Below are 23,653 nucleotides of genomic sequence, written 5' to 3'. Positions count from 1 at the left end.
TGTTCCTCTGAGGCCAACACATAGTTTGCGATCATGGATTGAAGGCGAAACAAGCCATCGAGCTGCAAAATACAACTGAAAAGGAAATATTCAGTCCGTTGGTGGTGGGCAAATATGGGAATTCTTGTCGAGGGACCTCAAGTACCAGAGATCGACTTGTTTTGGGCAAATCTATGACCAGGACGGACATATCAAGGAAGCCATTTTCATCTAGATCCTTTAGTGCTGAAGTTTCGCTTGGCAAGATATTCGGCTTGCCAGGCTGACATACACAGGGACCTTCCGAGGCTTCATCCTCGGTACACACCGAGTACATCCTACATTGTTTCGAACTTAAAAGTTCTGCATTCGTTATGAATGGGTATCATATTGTTTCTAACCATCTCGTCATGTGTATCGTGACATACAAAGCATCTTATACATATATACAAGATAATCGAAGGAACGAATCCCCCAATAGCTGGGGAGGATCCAGTTTTCTCTCTTTTGAAATCCTGCCGTATCAACCTGGGACGGCAACCACGCCATCGCTTCGGACGCAAAATTCAACAATCAATTTCTGTAAGTCTGCCAGTTTGTAAGGTTTTGTCATGAATCCTTCCATTCCCGTCTTTGTCGCTCGGTCGATGGCCTCGTCTGTGACATCAGCGCTGACAGCCAGGACAATGGGAGGCGTCATGCGGCCACAGTCGGCTCCATCATCGTCTTGAGGATGTTGGAACATCTCCAATATATGCTCGGTTGCCTGATAACCATCCATTTCGGGCATCCAGAGGTCCATCAAGACAACGTCTACCCTTTTCCCGGATCGTTTCCCGTTTAATTTGCCGCAATTTTTTCCCCTGCTGTGGATTTCCCGCATGATTCTGACTGCTTCCTTCCCATCGAAAGCCTCGTGCACGTCCTTGTATCCTAGCTTTCCGAGCATGCTCACGAGCAATTTTCGGTTGATTTTGTTATCTTCCGCAACCAAGAAGGTAAGAGGATGCTTCTGCGCTAGGTGTCGATCGTACGTATCCTTCTTCAGCGGGGTTGGCTGAGCCGGAGTATGCGGTCCACGAGTGCGATGCTCTCCCATAGATGGCATGGATATCTTCGATGGTCTCGGATGCTTGTGGCCGTTTGGTGATACCTCTGGAAGCGCTAACGCAGCAGCCGGCTGGGACGCGCTTTTCGAAATCTCCGGGGTTCTACTATGAGGAGTGCCAGAACGACTTGTTGCACTATCGTTAGGTTCAAAAGGCACCTTGATCTCGAATTCAGAACCCTTGTTCGGGCCAGAAACATCTGAGGCTACGAGGATGATATCTCCCCCAAGACGACGCGCCAGTCCTTTGGCAACCAGGAGACCCAGACCGAGACCTTCCTTTGACCGGGTCAACGAGTCATCCTCCCGAGAGAATGGTTTGAACAACTCGGGCTGAAAATCTACCGGGATTCCATCGCCAGTGTCTCTGCAGTTGATGACCAGAAATCTTTGGCTCTTTGAGAGGCGGGCATTTAAAGTAATGCTGCCCTCTTCTGTGAACTTAATGGCGTTCAACAACACAGCTGACACCAATTTAGTCAGGTCTCGTTCATCTGCGAAAAGAGTCTCAGGGACATTATCAGCCACCGACCATTCAATGATCTTCTGCGAAATGTGCCCATTCGAAGAGCGTGATCTGACCACGATTCTCTCACCCAAGTCGGTGGGTTCCCCAATGGCGGAATCAGGTCTACCTCCGACACGTAGAGACTCGTAGATCATCATGGGTATCAACTCTCGAATCCGGCAGTGCTTCAATCCTGGTGTTGGGAATGCGTCACTTTCTGTTGAAGACAGCTTGGTCGAAGGAGGTTTTAGATTGCTAGGTGTGACACAATCTTGCATTGGAGTGACGATCGTAGGAACGCGGTCGTCAGATGGGTTCGTTTGCAATGATGAGGCTTGCGGAGCTAGAATTTTGCTTGTGCTGCTCTTAGGAGAGACATTGACACGAGTCGATGGTCCAACCTGTCGCATCTTGGTGGCGTTACCGAAGTTCCAGGTTGTTGGACTACTTCGGCGGCGCTTGTATGAATTGAAATGGATATCACTCCCTTCAATCAATCTGGCAGGCTTGTGGTCGAAGTAGCCAGTGGACGTTGTTGCTGGTGATTCGTTTTCGTTTGAGGGGGTGTCTGGGATTTGCATGTTCATGTCGTAGGCATGGACGACGTTATCGGCAGCTTCGACAGCCCTTTTGGCGCTGTCTTGGATGATCTCGATGTTGTCTCTGAGGCTGCGAAAGACCAGACGAAGAGAGGCATCTGAGACAGCCTCAATCTGTTCTTGCACCGTCGCATGCATGACATCCAACATTCCTACCACACCCTGCATTGGTGTTCTTAGTTCATGCGACAGACTTTTGGCGTATGGCTTCAGAGATTGGGTTCCAGGTGTAATTGCTTCACGCGGGATAACATGAGTCAGTCGAGCTGTACTGGCGTTTCGGCTGCTAGGCTTTACGAATCCTTGGCCGCTTAGGAGACGCTCAACAATCATGTCTTCCAACGAATGTAATAAGAGTTCGGTGTAACTCCAAGTAGTCTCCCGCCGGTCCAAGCCTTCCTGAGTCCACATCATGCCAAAATGGGCAAAACACTTGCCGTCTGCAAATAAGGGAATCCCGATATAGCCTTCTGCTGGGAAGGGAAGAGCATTAGGGTTGTGAGTGATGAATGAACTCATGTGCTGAGGGATCAGGAAGACTTTGTCGTGCTTCATGTAGGCGCAGGGCGAACCCCAAGCAAGATATTTGTAGTCACGGTGCATGGCTTTCTGCTTGTCGCCATCGTTATAATAGAAAGCGACGCCCAGGAGACATGAACCTGACTCGCCAAACGGAGGCATTTCTACCGCTGAATGGTGGTCGTCGGACAATATCCTCTTCGCGACGAAGCCGTATTGTGCATGACAAATCTCCGTCATGCCCTCCATGAGCTTTTTCCAAAACGATTCAGTGTCCGCCATCCTGAGTTCCCGTTTCAGCTGCACCAGCTTCTCGAGAGCATTGTTCTCCCGGGAAGGGAAATGCCTCACAAGGTTCTGAAGGAAACCATCCTCTCCGTATTGTGCGGGCACGCCGGGCTCGATGCTGGGAAGACATAATGATTGTCGTTCGATGAGCGGCAGGGACGGCCTGGTATCCAGTGGTTCAGCCATCACTGCCATTTGGTGTTACCTCCCACCCTCAAACACCAGGCTCTGACGGATTGGGGAAGTATCTGTTCTCATAGACATTCGTAGGGTCCGGCCGCAGACGTTCTATGGCGAATCCAAATTGAGGCCGCAAAGGCCTTCATTTGTCGTAGGCCCGAAGTGTGATGCAAGTCAAGCTCGGGGATGTGGATTTGTCAGGAGGGGATTTCCTGTCGAAATATGAGGCCCAGAACTAGGTGCGAACTGGCTAGGCCACAGGAAATGGGTCGGAGGGAGTAGACAGTCGCAAGCTAAGATAGGTTTATGTCTATGTAGGAGGGCGAGCAGAGCGTGAGAGGTGGCTGAGTGAATATGGTGAAGGGTGCTCGTAGAAGAGAGCTCGAAGTGGTACCGGAGTACCAGTGAAGGACCATAAAACGAAGCCAGGGCAAGGGCTCCAGAGTACGGAGCACCTAGGTAGGTAGGTGCGTGCGGGCACAAGGTGAGACCCGTGTGGCGGGATTAGCTATTGCTTAAGGCAGAGTGGCATTTGGGGGGTCTGGAGAAGCTAACAGCGAGCACGGAGTACAAGCCCTGACTGCTCGCATTGTCTGCACAGAGCAGGCAGAGTTCTGAACAGTTTCTACGGCCCAACTACGTGCCACCAGTCTTCGTCTCGGAGAATCGTACAAAATCTTTTTTTGACTTTCCCCCCTTTCAACTTTATGGACCTACTGAGTTTGTTGCACGCCGCCCCGAAACCCACATTGTACCTCGTACATCCAGCTGGCTGAGGCGGACTTGGGCAAACTTAACGGCCGCTCCCAGCAGTGCCCGAAGCTGGGCTTTCAGCTCACAGGCGGCACCGACAGAGACAGACGCAGTGATAGAGGCGACGTGTCAACAGATATATACCCCGTATCCTCATGTCCAAGAGCCGAATGGAAGCGCATAGCACTTATTCGCACAGGCCACCGTTTTGCCTTGCTAGGACCGGTCGAGCCATCTTGCCGCAATTGTTCGAAATGTGGAAGTTAGTTTTAATAATACAAGCCAAAGTCTAATACTGCAGGCTGCATGTGGCATGACGCCAGTGGCATCGATCCCTCGGTAAGACCCTTTTGAGGCCGTCAGCAGAGGCCCTGAGTGCGCGTTTTTGTCAGGGTGTGAGCAACAGAAAAGAAAAGAGATGGAGACATGTCGTTGGACGACCGCAGCCATGGCCGGGTCTAGACCTTGATGGACTCTACTCCAGCTACCCACTACCCTGCAGATGGCCCGTCACTCCTATCTCATTGGACCCTCTCGCAATCGGTGCTGGTTACGTACAGGTCCTCTGTACTCCCGTACTCGCAACTATTCTTGCCGTATCTCAACCCACGCGTCACATCAGGGATTTTGTAGCAGAGAGAAAAACAATCTGCTCAACGCAAGGGGTGAGGGACAGATTCCCTCTCTCCACCGACTCTGATTCGAGCGTGCAGAATGAGATCACGGACCCAGAGCCCCCTTGACCAAATCAGATCTGGGAAAGTCCGAAGGGGAGGGTGAACGGTGAGATGCTTAAAGGTGCCACCTTTTGTGAATGCGGTATATCTCATGTCCATCAAAAGTTCTAGGCTGCCCACCGACCTTCGATCCTGCGTCGATTGACATCATCGGGGCTTTTCGCTCCGGCTAAGTCGGCAGCCATCACACTGGTTCGCTTCTCCAACTGGCCATCATGGATAGCCGCCAATCATAGAGCCATGGCGACATCAACAAATTCTCCGGCAGATCAGGGAGAAATCCACCCAGACCCTGACTGGGCCCTTTTTGCTCTCCCGTTGTCAATAAATGAGCAAATGCAGTTTGCAGCTTCCAGCCTACTGGGTACTGTACATAGGTATTACATACTCGGAATAATCATGAAGCTGGTGAGGCTAGGTCACAATACCTAATGAGGACAAGGCTGCAAAAGATCGAACAGATTCAAGCGGCAAGCTTCGACGCTGCAGTGCTTCACGATGCCGGGAGTACAGTCCTTGTGGAGCGATGACTAGTCTCGCGCGTCAGATCTGGTGCTCAGCACGAGGGAAAAATCCAGTCTGACATGTGGTAACAGGCGATGCGCAAATGACATCCAGGAGACCGCTGTTTCAGGGTGTTGGAATTGTTGATCAATGCTCTAGTCTTCCTCTCAGGAATGTCTGAGACAAATTAATGCGCTCACTAGGCTCGCTGGTCTGGGGAGTGCTTTGCACAACAAATTGGTATGCCGAACCGCCCATAATCTGACTCCGAACGCGTGTGTTACTACCAAACACTCACCAGCCAAGTTACAATATGCACTCTGCACTGGAGCGCAATGCTCGGAAAATCGCCGGAGTGGAAAGGTGCAGGCAGAAAACTGAACCGGAACTGCAAGACAGAAAACACGTGTCTGTCATCTGCTTTGACCCTTCTGAGATCTGTCTGGCAGACGATGTGGTGGGAGCCAAGATTTTACACCTCGAACCACGACATGGTTCACCGATCTTCGGCCTTGCAGAGCCGATTTCCCGAAAGTTCGTACTTGTGTGAGCATCTCAGCTCATGAACTATTATTGTCTCCGAACGCTGGTATTGAGAGCAGCTACACAGCTAGCGGTTGTAAGAACCGAGGCTTTATGAGGGGTTCAATCTTGCGGGGCCCCGGCTTTTGATGGTCAATGAGTACGAACAGCCTTTCCGAGGCACCGAGTGGGCAAACTTGCGAAGCAACCATCAACTCCTCCCTACACGTCAACTCAATCGATTCACCCATCTTCATAGATGAGTTACAGAGGGTTTGGAGCCAAACACCTTCCTGACACTAAACTTCTGCCACAAATAAGAAACAAAATTAGCGATACAGAAAAATGAAGATATATAGATCCGAAGATCCAGACATTGCTATTCCAGATGACCTCAATCTTACAGAGCTCCTCCATAGCAGCGCACGCTCCCCAGCTCTGCAATCCGGCCATGTCATCGCTCAGGATGATGTCGAAGACCGCACCCTAACTATAGGTCAGCTTCGCTCGAATGCCGGGAAACTTGCAACAGGCCTGACGCAGCAGTACAGCCCCAAGGACCAAAGCCGATGGGCCGTTATCCTCCCGAACAGCGTTGCCTACATCGAAGCTATCCACGCAGTTCTCTGGCTGGGTGGCGTATTTTGTCCCATCAATCACCAGCTGAAGGCGGGGGAGATTGCTCACGCCCTGACAGTGTCAAAGCCGGCATTCGTGATAGTGTACTCGAAAGTTTTGGAGAAGGTGATAGAGGCGATCGAACTTGCGAAGCAAAACTGTCCAGACTTGAAGGATCCAGAAGTTTTGACTGCCCTCGGCTCGACCACTAAAGGACTCCGAAACCTCTATGCAGATTTCATTTCCCCCGAGCAACTACCCATACCTCACTATCGAGACACCAGGAAGAGGCTGGCATCGATCCATCTCTCATCAGGCACCACCGGTAATCCTAAAGGGGTCGGGCTCTCTCAATACAACTATGTCGCAAATGTATTACAAATGTGGGCGCATGATCCGGATCATTGGTCACCAGAGGAGAAGATTGTTTCCTATACGCCCTTTGTGCACATCGCCAATAGTGAGTTTGCCTTTCACTGAACACGTGCCCCTCTGTTTTTGACCTTTGGCAACTCGGACCGATGCTGACGACGATATCCCAGCCACGATACCCCTTTTCCTTGGACCGTGGACTGGCATGGTTCACATCATCATGGGAGCATTTGACCTCGAGACATACGCGAAAACCATTCATCGGACGAGAGCGACGGCGGCACAAGTATCGCCAATGACCGCGTTAACCATAGCAACCACAGATCTGGTCTCAACGTACGACTTTTCGACCATCAGGCACATGACTTGCGGCCCTTTGCCCCTTAAGCAGGATGATTACCACGAGTTTCTGCGGCGCGGGAAATGGAAGACAGTGACTCTTTACGGGATGACGGAGGCCGCTCCATACGTGACATGGCAGAAGATCCGAGAGCCCATGCCATTAGGCAAGAGTGGGACTTTACTGCCAAATATCCTTGGATCATTGAGGCTTGAAGATGGCACTGATGCCCCGGAAGGCGGACCCGGTGAGTTGTGGTTGAAAGGCCCCAACATGACAGCAGGCTATGTGGACAACCCTGCTGCGAACCGCACTGCCTTTGACCGAGACGGGTGGTACAATACGTACGTTACTTTCCCCCTGAACTCAATATTTCATTTTGAGAGAGTTACTTTGGTGAGACTCCATCAGTTGTATTAGGGGCTAATGGCAATTTTCAGGGGTGACGTATGTACCATTTCTCCCGAAGGTCATCTGCAGGTCGTAGGCAGGACGAAGGAGCTGATCAAATACAATGGCTTCCAGGTCTCGCCGACTGAACTAGAAGCATACATCATCTCCCACCCTGCGGTTCTGGATGCAGCAGTTGGAGGGGTCTGGGACGCCACCAAGATGACCGAATTGCCCACGGCATACGTGGTGCTCAAGGACCACGTAAAGGAGCGAAGACAAAAGGTTCAAGCGCTGAAGGACATCCAGACCACCGTCGACGAGCAAGTGGCTGGATACAAGAAATTGAGGGGAAATGTCTGGGAGGTGACATCTTTGCCGAGAAATGCGACCTTCAAGCTGCTGAGGAAGCAGTTGGGAGTGCATAAGACAGGGGTATCCTCGTGTGAAGGTGAAGCCAGATCTTCCAAATTGTAGCGACACTGGGAGACATCAGACGAGGCTGCACGAAACGCAGAGCAACTGTCTCGAAGCCGGTGTTTTTATCAGCACCGACATGGGATGCTTGGCATGACCGGCCTCTTATAATCTTTCAAAATCAGACATAGAGGGTTGTCTTGTCAAAGGCAAGGGAGGTCAAAGGAGAGAGTTCCATTACTCTGTACACCAGCCAATATCGTACAAGTCATTGCTTCAGGATAAGACGGATAAATCCGCCGGGAATCGGGATCGGCCCTCGGTCCATGTTAGCGATATCGTTTATCTTGCTCAACAAACTCTTCTCTTTGGTGAATACGGATGATTAATATGTACGTACTCCATATCGCAGGAAATAGGACTGGACAGTTACTCTCCGTCGTGGATGGTCGGTCGGCACTGGCCCACCTGTGCTCTTCGCTATTGTGTCTTCTGCTTTTAAACAGGCCCCCATTTCGGTGCCATTCTCTGCTTCAATCTTGCGTCAAATACACCCATCCTTTCTCATTCTTGCGCAGCTTTTCGTCTTCGGCGGCATTAGTCACATTTTCATCCTAGTTTGACGAGCTTGTCCGTCGATCCCTCGACCTGTCATGCAGTGCAACGGTAACTGAAGCTGGTGAGTGGAGGGGTACCAGTTTCCTTGCGTCATTCAAGGGACTGCGACTGTCCTGCTCGTTGCTATTGGAGTCACTGGTCTTGTGAGGGCTCGCGTGCCTCCATCGTCTTCTGACCGGCACAGAAGCCGCAATTCAAGTTACATTTACCTCTTCCTGGATCAACGTGTAAGCCTGCCAGCTTGGGCTCCCAGCTGCAGCGGGGCTGCTGTCCCAAAAACATGGCCTCGTCACTCTTTATCGGTGCTCTCAATCCTTCGCACTCGCCGGGGTCATTTAAGGTTTCGAGACACCTGGCCATCATGTTATGGTTATTGCAGCTGGCGTGTGCTTTGGTCGTCCCGCCGTTGGTGCAACAGGCTGGCGCAAATCCCCTCCCCCAGATTCGACAACAGTATGCGCCGGATTCGATGGGCGCTGTAGCAAGCGAGAGCAGTGTTTGCAGCGAGATTGGCATCGATCTCCTCCGGCAGGGTGGGAATGCTGCAGATGCGGTAAGTCAGCCTCCCTAGAGTCCATGGAAATAGCCCAAAAGTGACGGTCTTAAAGCTCGTCGGCACCGTTTTCTGCACCGGAGTTATTGGCATGTATCACAGTGGCATTGGCGGTGGAGGTTTCATGATTGTCCGTACTTCAAATGGGAGATACGAAGTTATAGATTTTCGAGAAACAGCCCCTGCGGCTGCCTTTCAAGACATGTACAACAATAACACTAACGCGAGCATTTTTGGGGGGTTGGCGAGGTACGTGATTGAGTTACAGGACATATTCACAAGCTCATGCTCGACAGTGGAGTTCCAGGAGAAGTCCGAGGCCTGGCTCATTTGCACCAGAATTATGGCAAACTCTCTTGGAAGCAGGTGATGCAAGGCGCCATCAGGACTGCGAAATATGGCTGGACAGTGACTGAGGACTTGGTGCGTTATATGCAATCTGGCATGGCTTCATCCGTAGTGCCAAAGTTCCTCGTGAACGACCCAAACTGGGCAATCGATTTCGCGCCAAATGGAACCTTGCTAGGAGCGGGAGACACAATAACACGGAAGAGGTATGCCGACACGCTCGAAACCATCGCCGAGGAAGGACCTGATGCGTTCTATAATGGGCCGATTGCAGAGGCTACAATTGCAGCGGTGCAAGCGGCCAATGGAACCATGACACTCGAAGATCTGCACAATTACACTGTCGCCATTCGACCAACAGCAAACATCACCTATCGAGGCTACCGTCTATTCAGTTGTAGCGCCCCGAGCTCGGGTGAGGTCGCTCTCTCCGTGCTGAAGACCCTGGAATTATATCCCGATTTCTTTCAATCAGGGACTGTCAATCTGAGCACTCACCGATTAGACGAAGCGATCAGGTTTGGATATGGGGAGAGAACCAGTCTCGGTGACCCGTCGTTTGTGCACAACCTGTCGGCGTATCAAGATGAAATGCTCTCAGACACGTCGGCGCGTTATATCCGGAGCAAGATTTCTGACCTGAGAACCCTTAACGTCTCGGCGTACGACCCGGCAGGTATCGAGTCCTTGGAAACGCCGGGTACATCGCACATTGTTACGGCAGATGGCTCGGGGATGGCCGTCTCCTTGACCACGACGATCAATTTGTTGTTCGGATCGCAAGTTCTGGTTCCAGAAACGGGCGTCATCATGAACAACGAGATGAACGACTTCTCCATCCCCGGATCATCGAATGCGTTTGGATACCTCCCGAGTCCGGCCAACTACGTACGACCAGGGAAGAGACCACTATCATCCATCGCCCCCACCATAGTTGAGTACGAGAACGGAACGCTGTACTATGTGACTGGTGCTGCAGGTGGATCGCGGATCATCACCGCGACAATTCAGAGTCTGGTCCATGTACTTGACCAGAATATGACAGCGCCACAAGCGCTGGCACAGCCGCGTCTTCACGATCAGCTCATTCCCAACCAGGTGTCGTTCGAGTACGCGTATAACAACGAGACAGTGGAGTTCATGAGGTCGAGAGGCCATAATATTACCTTTGTGAGTTCCCCACCCGGCTCAGAAAGACTGTACCTTCCTCAGGCGAGGGCGAGGAGGTTGATCTAGATGTAGGCTAACAGTGATTCTTGTTGTAGATCGCGCCTGGTCAGAGCTCAGCCCAAGTAGGTTCCCTGTCAAGCAATGATTTGGCTGTCCCCATAAAACAGCTCCCTGCTAACATTGTCGAAGAGTATCCGCCGTTTACCAAATGGGACGTTTGAATCGGCAGGCGGTAAGTGTCCCCAGCAGCTTGTACCAGGGGATGAAGGAGCTTTCTTGCTCGTGCACATTCTCCGTCCTAACCAATGCAGCGTTTTATTACTGACACCATACAGAGCCCCGGCAGAAAAACAGTGCAGGGTTAGCGATATAATCAACTTCGTGAAGGATGTGGTTTGAGGTGTCCCATAGCATGGCCGTGGGCCCTGCATATAGTCTTGCGGACGAAAGCTTGCTGCGCATCGATAGAGAGCCATGTCGCCGCGATGTCTAGTCATCATCATAAATAAACTGTCCTGTTGTCAATGTGAACCGGACCACTGAGGTCCTTTTGCAGCGATCGACTCCACTTTGAAGAGCCCTTCCCATCAGTGACGACACGGTCCCTCCGTGGACGTTCCACTACTGTTGATTTAGTCCCAGCAATTTGGAGAAGTGGAGGGTGTCTCCAGAGTGATTTGCCGCATTGGTGCTTGAGCACACAACTAGTCGGCATAACGTTTTTGTGCCGGCTGCACAAGGGACCCTCCCGCATTTGGCTTGGGATTTGTGCTGTAAGTATACCGCCGAGACTTTTCATCTCCCGCCCATCCTCCGAGTAAAACGGCAGATCCCCTGGGCTGTCAAAGAGCATGTCTACCCTGACAGCCCGATAACCCTTCGTCACACACGAACTGGACTGTATACAACTGAGACTGCTGCTTATGGCGGGCGGCGGACTTAAGGACGAACGATCGCACTATGGCCGGCCAATCCACACGGATATCCTCTTTGCCGAAAGGTGGAGAGAAATCAACAGCGCAACAGCCAGTTGCCTTTGATATGGCTTGACGAGCCCGTTGAAAGGGTCCGGCAGGCCATCAGAAGAGAGTTTATGAACCGCTAAATAAATAACTAAGTAGGTGAGGACGTCCGCCGAGATCGCAGAAGACCCGTCTCTGGTGAACAAGTCAATCTGCCTGCCTTTGTTTGATATCCGCCTTCTTTCCCACTGTATATTTATTTCAACCGACCACCATTGAATCGTTCTTTTAAGCTTCATCCTTCCATTTACATACGTTCTTGTAACGATCCATCCTCCCGCGTGGCACGGGACGCTCATTTACGCGAGCTTACTTGCTGACCCGGGGGCTGGGCCCCACAAGGTACATATACCACGCAACGTCCAGCGACAGACGGTACGTTTTGCGAATAACAAACCACTTTCCAATACCCCAGGCGCTCGCGTTGCAACATGTATACATTATGTGCATATACTGACGAGGGCAAAATGGCGTTCCAGATCGCATGGCGGCCGAGTCCAAGTCACCAAATTCTGTTGATTTTCACGACAAGGACCTAGAATGCGACGAGGTAATCGCCTCCAGTCATTCAACTTCCCTCTTTGAGAAAGAGCAAGAACGCAGCCAAAGACCGCTCGATCCAGATGTAGAACATGGCATTCCGGTTATCGACACCAGTCAGGATGCGGACGAGAAGACGCCGCCCGTCACAACCGTCGACCACGACCCAAATGTCGTCGATTGGGATGGGCCAAATGACCCTGAGAAGGCCATCAACTGGCCCAACAGGAAGAAATGGTCAAACGTGGCCATCATCTCCACCGTCACCTTCCTGACACCTCTAGCTTCGTCGATGGTTGCGCCGGCCACACCCTTAATCATGAAAGAGTTCCATTCTTCCAACGAGACGATTGCCAGTTTCATTGTCTCCATTTATATCCTGGGTTATGCCCTCGGCCCTCTATTTCTCGCTCCTTGTAGCGAAATATGGGGCAGACTGCCTATTTACCACATTTGCAACTTTATGTTCGTTATCTGGACGATGGCTTGCGCTTTGGCTCCAGGGATGGGCTCCTTGTTGGTTTTCCGTCTTCTGGCGGGTATTGCTGGAAGTTGCCCGCTCACCATTGGTGGCGGTTCGATCGCAGACCTCATCGTCCAAGAGAAGAGAGGTGGAGCCATGGCCTTGTTTGCGTTGGGACCACTGATGGGCCCGGTCATCGGCCCGGTGGCAGGTGGCTATCTGGGAGAAGGCGCAGGCTGGCGCTGGATCTTTTGGGTCATCACGATTGCTGGTGGTGTCGCCTTGTGCTTCTCAGTCATCTTCATGCGCGAGACTTTCGAGCCAGTTCTCCTTCAGTGGCGGACAAAACGGTTTCGAAAGGAAACGGGCAATCCCAACCTTCGCTCCAAGCTCGACCAGGGTATTCCCACGCGCGACTTCTTCATCCGCGCCCTCGTTCGACCCACCAAAATGCTTATCTTCTCCCCGATCGTACTGCTGCTGTCTGTCTACATGGCAGTCATCTACGGCTACCTCTACCTCCTGTTCACCACGCTCACCATAGTCTTCGAAGGACAATACCATTTCAGTCAAGGCACAGTGGGCTTGAGCTTTCTCGGGATCGGAATTGGTTCCATGACTGGCCTAGTCATCTTTGGAGCGCTGTCAGACAAAGTGGTGAAGAAGATGTCCGCCAAGGGAGAAATGAAGCCAGAATACAGGCTGCCGCCGCTCATTCCTGGCAGTTTAGTCATTCCAATTGGCTTGTTCTGGTACGGATGGTCCGCGGACAAAGCCATTCATTGGATCATGCCCATCATTGGCACTCTCTTCGTGGGACTGGGCTTGCTTGCCACGTTCATGCCTGTGCAAACGTATCTCGTCGATGCCTATCACATTCATGCGGCCTCGGCAATTGCTGCCAACACGGTTTTGAGGAGTTTGATGGGTGCTTTCCTTCCATTGGCAGGGCCTGGTATGTACGCGGCTCTAGGCCTGGGTTGGGGCAATTCTCTGCTCGCATTTATTGCGCTTGCTATGGCGCCAATGAGCTGGATCTTCTTCCGATATGGAGAGAAGATTCGGAAGAAGTATCCGGTCAAATTGTGACCACAGCCCTAACAAAAAGCGTGGGAAGAATGGCAGTTCTTAATATGACTTGTATATAGATTGGGGCATTGGCTGGCTTGACATCCTAGATAAATCTGACAACAACAGAGAACAATAGAAGTTACAAGGTTAACAAGACAAATCCATGTCTCTTCAATTCTCACTAGAGAGTGTCCAACATTCGCACCGGTAGGTAAATTGATCAAGTCTGCGGTAAAGGGTTTGAGGAAGAGGTCGAGGGAAGTGAAGTGAGAAAGTACCCAACTCGATAGAGGCGACTGTCTAGTCTCACTAGACACGTCTGCCTTAGATGCCGTCTTGAGGCTTGTCTGATTCCAAGACGCATGCAAAAACATGGCTCTGCTTCGTGACATGACACGCCCTGATGATGGAGGAGAAAGAGTCGAGCAGACGCACCTCGTACGTTTTAACAGTGAGCGGTCCAATTGTAAGTGCCCGCTACGGGTGGGTACTTGAAGGGCGAGGGGCACCAGCCAAAATGTATAAAAACTGCCACTCAACCAAGCGCCCCTCCATCAATCTCACATCGCCACTGTCCCCTTCACTCGCCTTCAGACCAGCAGCGTTCCAAATATATTCTCGGCCGCACCTTCCATACTTGTACATTGGCCGTTGTCCCATCCCAGAGACCCATCACCTCTACTCCTCGTCGGCCTAAATACATATTCAATCGAATCCCACCCTCACTCTCAGACCGGTGCACCATGTCACATTCTGGTTGTCCTAAATGTGGAGCGACTATTTCTTCTGGGAGCAAGACTTGTGGATCTTGTGGAGCGGTACGTCTTTCCTTCTGCTGTCCCTTTTTTTCTTTTCTAGGCTGTTGTTATATATTTTTCACGGGCCGTGGCAGTAGTGAGGGTGAATGGTCGTCGCAGTCTTTTTCTTTTTTCACTTGTGCTACGCCTGAGGCAGTTAGAGGAAGTGGGAGTGGTCGAAACTCGCGCAACGGCGCTGCTCAGGCCCAAGCAAACATGATTCTTTCCCTGCATGAAGCTATTTTCAACCACAATCAGTCTTGCGGCTCCAGCAAAAAAGCGCGTTCGTCAGAAGTTACTTGACAAGGAGGGCACTCGCTAACGAAATTGATTGAATCTCGCAGACTTGCCCACGATGAAACAACGGCTCATTGTGACCATGTGTCACGTTTGCCAGGGCTGAAGAAGAATGAACTTCAAAAGGAGATCTGACGAGATACGTTCTGTTGGGTTGGAATGTACTGGCTCTGTCTGATTCGAAAGGTCGCTCTTTTGTGCTACGCATTGCGCAGCTAAATAATCAACATCGAATTCTTACGTCAGATATTTTCATGACCTTTTTTTGCGAATTGAAACAGCCTGGAGAGTGATTACGGACGCTTTCACTCGGGGATGACCTTTTCGAAGAATGCCAGCATGTCTCTCAACTCGGCAGAATTCGTAGAATGGCCCATGCCCTGGTACAGGTGCTCCTCGATATTCTCCTTGTCCACCCATTTTGCCAGTTCGTCTTTGCCTTGTACAAAGAGTCTTGTGGGAACCAACATGTCCATTGTACCATGAACGTAGAACCATCTTTTGGGATCTTTGTCGTCGTCCTTGATTCCCCTCTCATTTCTCAGCTGTTGTATCCGGGTTTGGAGGGGCATGTACCCAGACAGGCAGAGCACTCCCGCAACTTGATGTTTGAGCCTCCCGGTCAGACCCCAAACCAGGCTCACCGCACAACCTTGACTGAATCCACCGACGACGATTCTCTCTGAGGGCGTCCCATTCTTGATCTCCTGTTCGACAAGCTGATCCAACATGTCCACGCTCTGCATGATCCCGACCTCATCATCTGGAGCATCTTCCTCACCTTCATGCCCCGGCACTCGAGGCTTTACGGCGTTGGGCAAGGCCTTGGGGACATACCATGCTCGAGCCATGGCCTCGTGATTGTGCGGTGCATTAGGCAGAACCCATTTCAGATATTGCATTTTGTTGTTGAACTGGAACTGTTGAGCCAGCCCCAGCGGGAGGCCTTCGGCATCATCTCCATAGCCATGGAGAAAAATGAACGTGGCAGGGCGGGCGGTGGAAGATGAGTCGGCTGTAGGGGAGACGACGTACGGTGGCTCCTCGGACATGTTGCTAATTTCTGCTCACTATCGATTCATGCCCTGTTGCGAGCAAAGAGCCGTCTGAATATAGGGACCGGACATAGAGAAACAAGAAGGTAGTGAAAAGAGGATGTGAGGGAGAATATCAGCACCTTCAAGGTGGGATTTTCAGCTGAAGTGGCCTCCAATAAGGCAACCGAGTGGATCGTATCACATCGTGAAGACAGGTCTCACGATGGGAATGCACCACGGCCCAGAACGTCCCAAGAAATCAATCCAGCGAACGAGATCCATATTATCGGACAAACGTAAGTGCCATTTGGAATCAACTCCGATGTGCTCGGCACAGGTGCACTGCGCGGGGAACCGGCGGCATGGAATTGACAATCCCCTCCCCTTGGTTTTGCTTTTGGACTTTGGGACTTTAGAGAGCACTGTTGGCGCATATACTCCACCGTAGTTGTGAGTCCTGTGGAGGGTTTATTTTCGCAGCGCAATCTCTGCACCACTGTGTGATGTGTGGGGGAAGTTGAACAATTTCCAGCAGCCCTCAGTGTCCCAGTACCATACCCTCGCTTCGCACTCAGTAGACCTGTACCGTTACCGGCGCGGGCGCAGAGAAGATGAAAAGCCTCAAACGAGGTCTCGCCGCCGACCCAAATGTTGCCAACATTTCCAGTAAAGTCTTCATTCGGTCCACCAAAAGCGGCCGGGTCCAGAAAGTGGTGAGAGAACAATATTTGAGGAAAGATATTCCCTGCTCCTCGCAACTGTGCACGTCTTGTGCTTCCACAGCCGCGCCCAATGCCAATGGGGTTGGTATGTGTCTCTGCTTGCTTCGGGTACTTCTTCATGTTCTAATAATATCATCAGTCCCTAAGTTCGTCCTGTCAAAGAAACCGACCAACACCAAAACCTTTCCCAATGGGCACTACCTAATCCCCGATACCAATGTCTTGCTTAGCGCAATGGACCTCTTAGAAGAGCCAGCTCACTTCTGCGATGTCATCATACTCCAGACAGTTCTGGAAGAGTTGAAGAATAGGAGTTTTCCTCTCTACAACAGACTGATGGCATTAGCCCAGAGCGAAGACAAGCGTTTCTATCTGTTCTTCAACGAGTTTCGATTCGAAACTGCGGTGCGACGAAAAAGCGGCGAGTCAATCAATGACAGAAACGACAGATCAGTGAGAAAAGCAGCGGAATGGTATACCAATCATCTACAAAAAGTGACAAAGAAACCTCCCACAATCGTGGTTCTCACCAATGATCAGGAGAATCGGAAAAGGTCAAAAAAAGAGAACGTGACCGCCCTATCACTGCTGGAATACGTGGGCGGATTGGACGATGCCGATAGATTACTTGACATGGTAAGCCAAGGCGCTGAAGCTCAAGAAGTCCGCGCAGCTCAAGTGCAGCTCTACTACCCTGAATATTATTCCATGTCCCGGATAATGACCGGAATCAAAGCTGGAACGCTGCACCAGGGAGTCTTTAATGTTTCTCCATACAACTACTTGGAGGGGACGGTCAAAGTCCCCGCCTTTGACAGGCCATTATTGGTCCTTGGGAGGGAAAACAGCAATCGATCCATATCTGGCGATGTCGTGGTTGTTGAGATTCTACCCAAAGACCAGTGGAAAGCTCCCTCGGCTCAGATCCTCGACGAGGAAACAGTCAACAAGAACGACAATCCGGAAGACGAGGAACAAGAGGAGACAGTGGTTACGGAAAATGAAAAAAGAGCACTCCAGGAGGAGGTTCGCCGCGCACATATTGCCAGTGCAGAAACAAAAGCTCAACCTACCTGCAAAGTGGTTGGAGTTATCAAGAGGAACTGGAGACAGCTGGTTGGAACCATTGATGCCGTGTCTGGGAACACGTCTGGAAACAAACAGAGCACGGTCTTTTTGGTTCCAATGGACAAGCGCATTCCAAAGATTCGGATTCGAACACGTCAGATCGATGAGTTGATAGGCAAGCGGATTCTTGCGACAATCGACTCGTGGGAGCGAGACACCAGATATCCAGCTGGCCATTATATTCGTTCGCTTGGGGAACTAGAGACTAAGGATGCCGAGACTGAAGCGTTACTTCTCGAATATGACGTCCAGTATCGACCGTTTCCAAAAGCGGTTTTAGACTGCTTACCTTCGGAGGGTCACTTCTGGAAGATCCCGGTTGCATCGTCGGACCCTGGTTGGAAAGGTCGGCAAGATCTCCGACATCTATTTGTTTGCTCGATCGATCCTCCCGGATGTCAAGACATTGACGATGCCCTCCACGCAAGAAAGCTCTCAAATGGAAACTTTGAGGTGGGTGTTCATATTGCAGATGTGTCTCACTTTGTCAAACCTAGCAATGCCATGGACGAAGAGGCCTCCGCTCGAGGCACGACTGTCTACCTGGTTGACAAGCGAATTGACATGCTGCCTATGTTGCTCGGAACAGACCTTTGCTCCCTCAAACCCCATGTTGAAAGATATGCATTCTCTACCATATGGGAGATCACTCCAGACGCGGAAGTTGTGTCATCTTCTTTCACCAAGTCTGTGATTTTGTCCAAGGAAGGCTTCTCATATGAACAAGCCCAGAAGCGCATTGACGACACAGGTGCAACGGATGAACTCACTCAAGGCATGCGGGCCTTGCTATCACTCTCCCAAAAGCTTCGTCAAAAGCGGATGGACGCCGGAGCGTTGAATCTGTCGAGCCCAGAAGTTAGAATTGAAGCAGATAGTGAATCTTCTGATTCTCTAGCCGATGTGAAGACGAAGGCGAGTTTGGCTACCAACTCACTCGTTGAGGAATTTATGCTTCTCGCCAACGTCACGGTTGCTAGGAAGATTCAGTCGGTCTTCCCTCAAACTGCTTTGTTGCGACGACATGCAACACCCCCGGCATCGAACTTTTCAGACCTCAGTGAGCAGTTGAAGAGAATGCGCGGTTTGGAGCTCGACGTGTCGAGCTCAAAGGCACTAGCAGATTCATTGGATCTCTGTGTAGATCCAAAGCATCCATTCTTCAACACCTTGATCCGAATCATGGCAACACGCTGTATGACGTCGGCCGAATACTTCTGCAGCGGCTCGCACGCAGAGCCAGAATATAGACATTATGGTCTCGCTAGTGAGATCTATACACATTTTACGAGTCCCATTCGCCGGTATGCAGATCTGCTCGTCCATCGTCAATTGGCCTACGCGATTGGATATGATGGCCAGGGAAGCGAGGTTGTGGACTATGATCTTCGAAACAAGGGCAAGTTGGAACGAGTCTGTCAGAATCTCAATTTCCGACACCGAAATGCCCAACTGGCGGGTCGTGCCAGCATCGAATACTATGTCGGGCAAGCGCTCAAAGCACGGTCTGGGAAAGCCCCGGACGCCGCCATCGATGTTGATGGGTATGTGATGCGCGTGTTCGAAAACGGCACCGTGGTTTTCGTCCCGCAGTTAGGCATTGAAGGACTAGTCCGGCTCGAGGATTTCCATTTAAAAGCTGGTGAGGCCTTGAAGCTAGAGAGCAAGTTTGATGCCGAGTCATATCGGCTTACAGTCTTTGAGAAAGGTCATGAACAAGAGGGGGTTGCGGTTGAGCTGTTTCAGCAGCTGAAAGTTAGAGTGAACTCAGAGGAGAAGAGCGGTGCAAGAGAGAAAGGCAAGAGAAGAGTTCGAATCGTGGTGATGTCTGCGTGACGCGAAGCCTGATAGATCTCTGTCCATGGTCCCCAAGAGTAACAAAGCTGACGGTGCAGCTGCTCGTACCCTCATAGATGAACTCTTCAGCAACTGCGTAAACAATATTACCATGCCTGGTTGCTGAATACTGATTCATTTTGTTACCCTTTCGGTTCATCCTATCCATCGCACGTGCCTACCTGAGCCAGACAGCCAGGATCGCAATAAAGACTCCGGTGGGAAGTAAGTCGAGAGTGATGCCCGGACGTTACATTACTACTCGAATAAGCTTTTTAAAGCCTCACCAGCCGTTGACCCTGGGGCATGCCAAGCCCAGTCAGCTACCTAAATACGGCGTGCTCGTACAATGTAGGCTGAAGCGCTCCATCTTGAACTTTGCGCCCTGTCGACAGAATCGAAGTTCCTTCAGTTCCAAATCGGAAATATGACGGGACCTTCGAATAAACGACAGAAACGAGAAGATTACAAGAAGGCCCAAGAGCACCTCAAAGCTAGGAGGGATTGCGGTGGTAGCGGCAAGATCGAGTTGCCCAAGAAAAAGTTCTATCGACAGCGGGCCCATGCAAATCCTTTCTCGGACCATGCTTTGACCTAGTATGTTGTATGGCCTCATTCAAATGGCAGATCTGACTTGTCTCCATACAGCCCCGCCAGTCCTGCCGACATGGACTGGACATGCCATTACCCGGCTTTCGCAAACAGCGAAGCTGAGAATGGCCAACGCCACAGCGTGAGCAGAGAAGTTGAGATCGCAGATATTGGCTGTGGGTTTGGTGGTCTTCTGGTGGCTTTGGCGCCGTTGCTCCCGGAGACTTTGATGCTTGGTCTGCGCCAGTGGCTTCCCTTTGCCTTTTTCATTTTGCTGATTTAAGGGCTAGGGATGGAGCTGCGAGCTCAAGTCACTGACTATGTCGTCGACCGAATAGTTGCTCTCCGCGCCCAAAACCAATCTGCGTCCGTCACTAATGAGGGCAAAGCCATGCTTTACCAGAACATCTCGGCGCTCCGCACGAATACGATGAAATTTCTGCCCAACTACTTCCGCCGCGCTCAGCTGTCCAAGATATTCCTCTGCTTTCCGGATCCGCATTTCAAGCAGCGAAAGCACAAGGCCCGCATCGTCTCTGCACAGCTGAACGCCGAATACGCATTTGTGACAAAACCTGGCGGCTTGGTCTATACCATCACGGACGTCGAAGAGCTGCATCAGTGGATGGTCAAGCATTTTGAAGGTGAAGCAGCGGGCGGCGCGAAGGAATTGTGGAAGAGAGTAGCGCAGGAGGAGCTGGATGCTGATCCTTTCGTCGAGGTCATGAGCGAGGAAACAGAGGAGTCCAAGAAAGTCACGAGAAATGGCGGAAAGAAGTATATTGCTGTGTTCCAAAGAGAGGAGGACCCTGAATGGCCTGACTGATCAAGGCAGGCTGAGCTTGAGCTGCATTACGAATCAGTCTTCCGGCACCACCTTCTTTTCCTGACCTCCGAACAATGTATCATCGCTCGCTCTAGCTTGGTTACTCTCATCCAGAGCCATACCAACGATTTCCCCAGCTTTCAAGGCGCCAAGATCAATTTGCGGCCCTGCATAGTTCTTTCTGCCGTCAACAAACCACTGGATCGTGGAGACAATCAGGACAATTGCGAATGCTGCAACGCAGTAGTTCATATTGCTGCCGGTCACGGGCAATACCGGCGGGAACATGAAAAGAACGGTGGTGAGGATCACGTAGGCAATTCCAATCTGTTGTTCGTCAAAATCTGGAGTTCTGGTTTTCTGAACAAGCTTACCAAATTGCATGTCCACCCAAGCCAATTTGGCAGTATAAACGGACGAGATGCTGGCAGCATTTTGCGGCCCCGAAGGCAATTGATCGTGGGAGGAATGGCGTAAGTGATTCCCAAGGCCACAACCGAAGCCGACACAATAGCGTTAAAGGCACTGCTGGACCCGAGGAATATGCAGCCGAAGATAATGACCAGAATCAGAGTCAGCCAAAGCGCATTCAAGGGGACCTGGAGTCGTCCATGAACTTTGGCGAAGAAGCGCGAGGCTGGCAAGCCCCCATCTCTGGCAAAGGCGTACACCATTCGGCTGCTGGTGGTCATGATGCTTACCGCAGCAAACTTTGACGAACGTTAGCCATATCGCTGCTCGTGCAGGATCGGTTATTGAAGCACTCACCAGCAAGCAGACGAGGGGAAACATCAACAAACACACAGACCCGGCCTTGTTCGAAGTAGCATCATAGAAGATCTGCAACATCGGACCCGCAGAAGAACTGATAACGTTTTGCACGTTCTTGGAGACGAACAAAAGAACACTGAGGTAAATGAAGCCCGTCATGACGCCAATCAAGACACAGCCGATCATGATCCTAGGACCCAGCACCGTAGGATTTCCCACCTCTTCAATACAATGAGCGACTGCATCAAACCCAGTCAATCCCAGACCGCCCTGCAAGAGACCCAACAGCCAAGCAAGTCCGTTCGGCCAGCCGGTTTCATTGATGAATGTGCGGTACACGAAATCTCCGCCCTGGTAATTCGGAGAAGAGCAGGCAAGGACGGTAATGGAAATCACAAGCCATCCTGTAATGGACCAGATCAACGCAGCCTTGTTGACGAGGGGAAGCAGCCGAGTTATGAATGCATTTACCATGAAGGCAAAAACGTTGTATCCAATGTAGATCAAGAACTGGTGCCAACGGTGGGTCTGGTAGGATGGCGATGTGAGCGAAATGATGCCGAGGACGAGTTGACTTCCCAACAGTCCGGCAGTTGCTGTCAAAGCGACCCAACCAGCGGTGTTGACCCAGCCGGTGATCCAAGAGAGAAGTGGCACCCAGCATTTCCAACTGATGACGGCGACCCAATGATACTGGCCTCCGGCGGTTGGATAGGCCGAGAGGAATTCAGCAAGAGACGCGGCCAGGCACAGATTACAGATACCAGCGACAACAAGACCCCAGATGACCGAGTCAGGACCTCCACTGGGCAAAGCCAACGACAAACTCGCACCCAGAGCGGTCCACGAGTTGAGAATTGCAAAGGCCAGTCCTAGCATGGACAGAAAGGAGAAATTGCGCTGTAATTCCTGTTTCACCCCCATTCCCGCCAGTATGGCAGCATCCTCATGGACACTGGTCCTCCGTCGTGGAGTCCTTGATGGTCGACATGTTTCGGCCATATTGATGTTTGTGCAGAGATTTTGAAGTTGGTCCAAAGTGCGCTGAGAAGCGCTGCAAGGTGAGCAGGAGGGGGAGGAGCGAGGGCTTTTTTATCAAAGGAGAAGAAGGCGAAAAGGGCGTGCATGATTTCAATCGACTTCATAAGCAGGCTACGTCAGCGGGAGTAGATCAAATCATCCATGCAAGTTCACGGCGCTCCAGGAGACGTTCAAGGGGCTTCGACTACGGACCGAGCAGGCAAGCTAAAAAGATAGGAAACGGACATGATCGACTTCGTGGCTGGAAAGAGAAAGTCGAAGCACGAGTGGAGGTTTAATGACCCGCACAAACCAGGAGCAGTACTGATGTACATACAGTAGAGAGTAGTAGGCATGAAGTAAAAGTAATTGCTGAGTAGAAAAAAGCTTGACTCAACTAAGCACTAGCCTAGGGGCCAGTAGGGCCCCTAGTAAGAGTGCAGATGCAACGAAGTAGGTAAATACCAGTAGAGGCCAAGCCCTAGCTGGTGCCAATAGCTAGATCCCAATTGCCAAGTCCAACCCCAGATTCGCCCCAACGCCACTGATGTCACCACGTTAAACCTTGCCACTGCCTAAAACATTAACCATATCGCCCCCTTGACCGCCCCAAAGCACTCTTACGTTAAATACCCAGCGGCTGCTGGCTAGGAAAGCGAGAAGAAGGCCTGTCTTCCCGAAAAAACTTCGGTCGACAACAAAGGGCGGCGCGGCGGCGCAGATAGGCAACTCGGCCTCCGACTGCCAGAGCCCAATAATGAACATTGTTCACTCACTTATCATCGGCCACTCAACGCCCATCCTCGGCCATGTCTCGCATACGCTACTCTAATGATCATTTGATTACACCCCTCAAATATAAAGAACCCGAACAAAGAATCAGCGCTTATCATGAAGCATGGAGCGATACTAAAATTGGGCCCTTCCGACAAAGGAGCTCTAACTTGGTATTCATTGTCCAGAATGTGCCTTTTCTGGTTTCCTCAGGGAACAAGATGGTGGTAGACCT

General features: G+C 51.2%; 8 protein-coding genes across 8 annotated transcripts; 5 read left to right on the top strand and 3 right to left on the bottom strand.

The window, feature by feature from the left end:
• Positions 1–502: 502 nt before the first annotated feature.
• A1O5_11836 (uncharacterized protein) lies at positions 503–3,187 on the bottom strand (the record flags this gene model as incomplete). The annotated part of the gene is made up of 1 exon (XM_007752406.1): positions 503–3,187. The coding sequence occupies one exon, from the start codon at positions 3,185–3,187 to the stop codon at positions 503–505; it is 2,685 nt and encodes an 894-aa protein (XP_007750596.1).
• Positions 3,188–6,042: 2,855 nt separating this feature from the next.
• Positions 6,043–7,894, top strand: A1O5_11835 (uncharacterized protein; the record flags this gene model as incomplete). Its single annotated transcript, XM_007752405.1, has 3 exons — positions 6,043–6,775; positions 6,858–7,371; positions 7,468–7,894. 3 exons carry the CDS (start codon positions 6,043–6,045, stop codon positions 7,892–7,894), a joined length of 1,674 nt encoding a protein of 557 aa, XP_007750595.1.
• Positions 7,895–8,732: 838 nt separating this feature from the next.
• Positions 8,733–10,744, top strand: A1O5_11834 (gamma-glutamyltransferase; the record flags this gene model as incomplete). The annotated part of the gene is made up of 4 exons (XM_007752404.1): positions 8,733–9,005; positions 9,061–9,254; positions 9,302–10,523; positions 10,619–10,744. 4 exons carry the CDS (start codon positions 8,733–8,735, stop codon positions 10,742–10,744), a joined length of 1,815 nt encoding a protein of 604 aa, XP_007750594.1.
• A 1,285-nt stretch (positions 10,745–12,029) lies between these two features.
• A1O5_11833 (uncharacterized protein) lies at positions 12,030–13,637 on the top strand (the record flags this gene model as incomplete). The annotated part of the gene is made up of 1 exon (XM_007752403.1): positions 12,030–13,637. One exon carries the CDS (start codon positions 12,030–12,032, stop codon positions 13,635–13,637), a length of 1,608 nt encoding a protein of 535 aa, XP_007750593.1.
• Positions 13,638–15,018: 1,381 nt separating this feature from the next.
• Positions 15,019–15,765, bottom strand: A1O5_11832 (uncharacterized protein; the record flags this gene model as incomplete). Its single annotated transcript, XM_007752402.1, has 1 exon — positions 15,019–15,765. The coding sequence occupies one exon, from the start codon at positions 15,763–15,765 to the stop codon at positions 15,019–15,021; it is 747 nt and encodes a 248-aa protein (XP_007750592.1).
• Positions 15,766–16,361: 596 nt separating this feature from the next.
• A1O5_11831 (uncharacterized protein) lies at positions 16,362–19,436 on the top strand (the record flags this gene model as incomplete). Its single annotated transcript, XM_007752401.1, has 2 exons — positions 16,362–16,557; positions 16,612–19,436. 2 exons carry the CDS (start codon positions 16,362–16,364, stop codon positions 19,434–19,436), a joined length of 3,021 nt encoding a protein of 1,006 aa, XP_007750591.1.
• A 427-nt stretch (positions 19,437–19,863) lies between these two features.
• A1O5_11830 (tRNA (guanine-N7-)-methyltransferase) lies at positions 19,864–20,853 on the top strand (the record flags this gene model as incomplete). Its single annotated transcript, XM_007752400.1, has 3 exons — positions 19,864–20,033; positions 20,085–20,263; positions 20,318–20,853. The coding sequence occupies 3 exons, from the start codon at positions 19,864–19,866 to the stop codon at positions 20,851–20,853; spliced, it is 885 nt and encodes a 294-aa protein (XP_007750590.1).
• Positions 20,854–20,886: 33 nt separating this feature from the next.
• On the bottom strand, positions 20,887–22,626 carry A1O5_11829 (uncharacterized protein; the record flags this gene model as incomplete). Its single annotated transcript, XM_007752399.1, has 3 exons — positions 20,887–21,180; positions 21,228–21,563; positions 21,622–22,626. The coding sequence occupies 3 exons, from the start codon at positions 22,624–22,626 to the stop codon at positions 20,887–20,889; spliced, it is 1,635 nt and encodes a 544-aa protein (XP_007750589.1).
• Positions 22,627–23,653: the final 1,027 nt, after the last annotated feature.

This window comes from Cladophialophora psammophila, assembly GCF_000585535.1.
Source record: "Cladophialophora psammophila CBS 110553 chromosome Unknown aczJe-supercont1.29, whole genome shotgun sequence".
In the NCBI taxonomy this organism is placed as follows: domain Eukaryota; kingdom Fungi; phylum Ascomycota; class Eurotiomycetes; order Chaetothyriales; family Herpotrichiellaceae; genus Cladophialophora; species Cladophialophora psammophila.
Note: the sequence above shows the minus strand (reverse complement) of the source record. Positions and strands in the feature narration are given on the sequence as shown.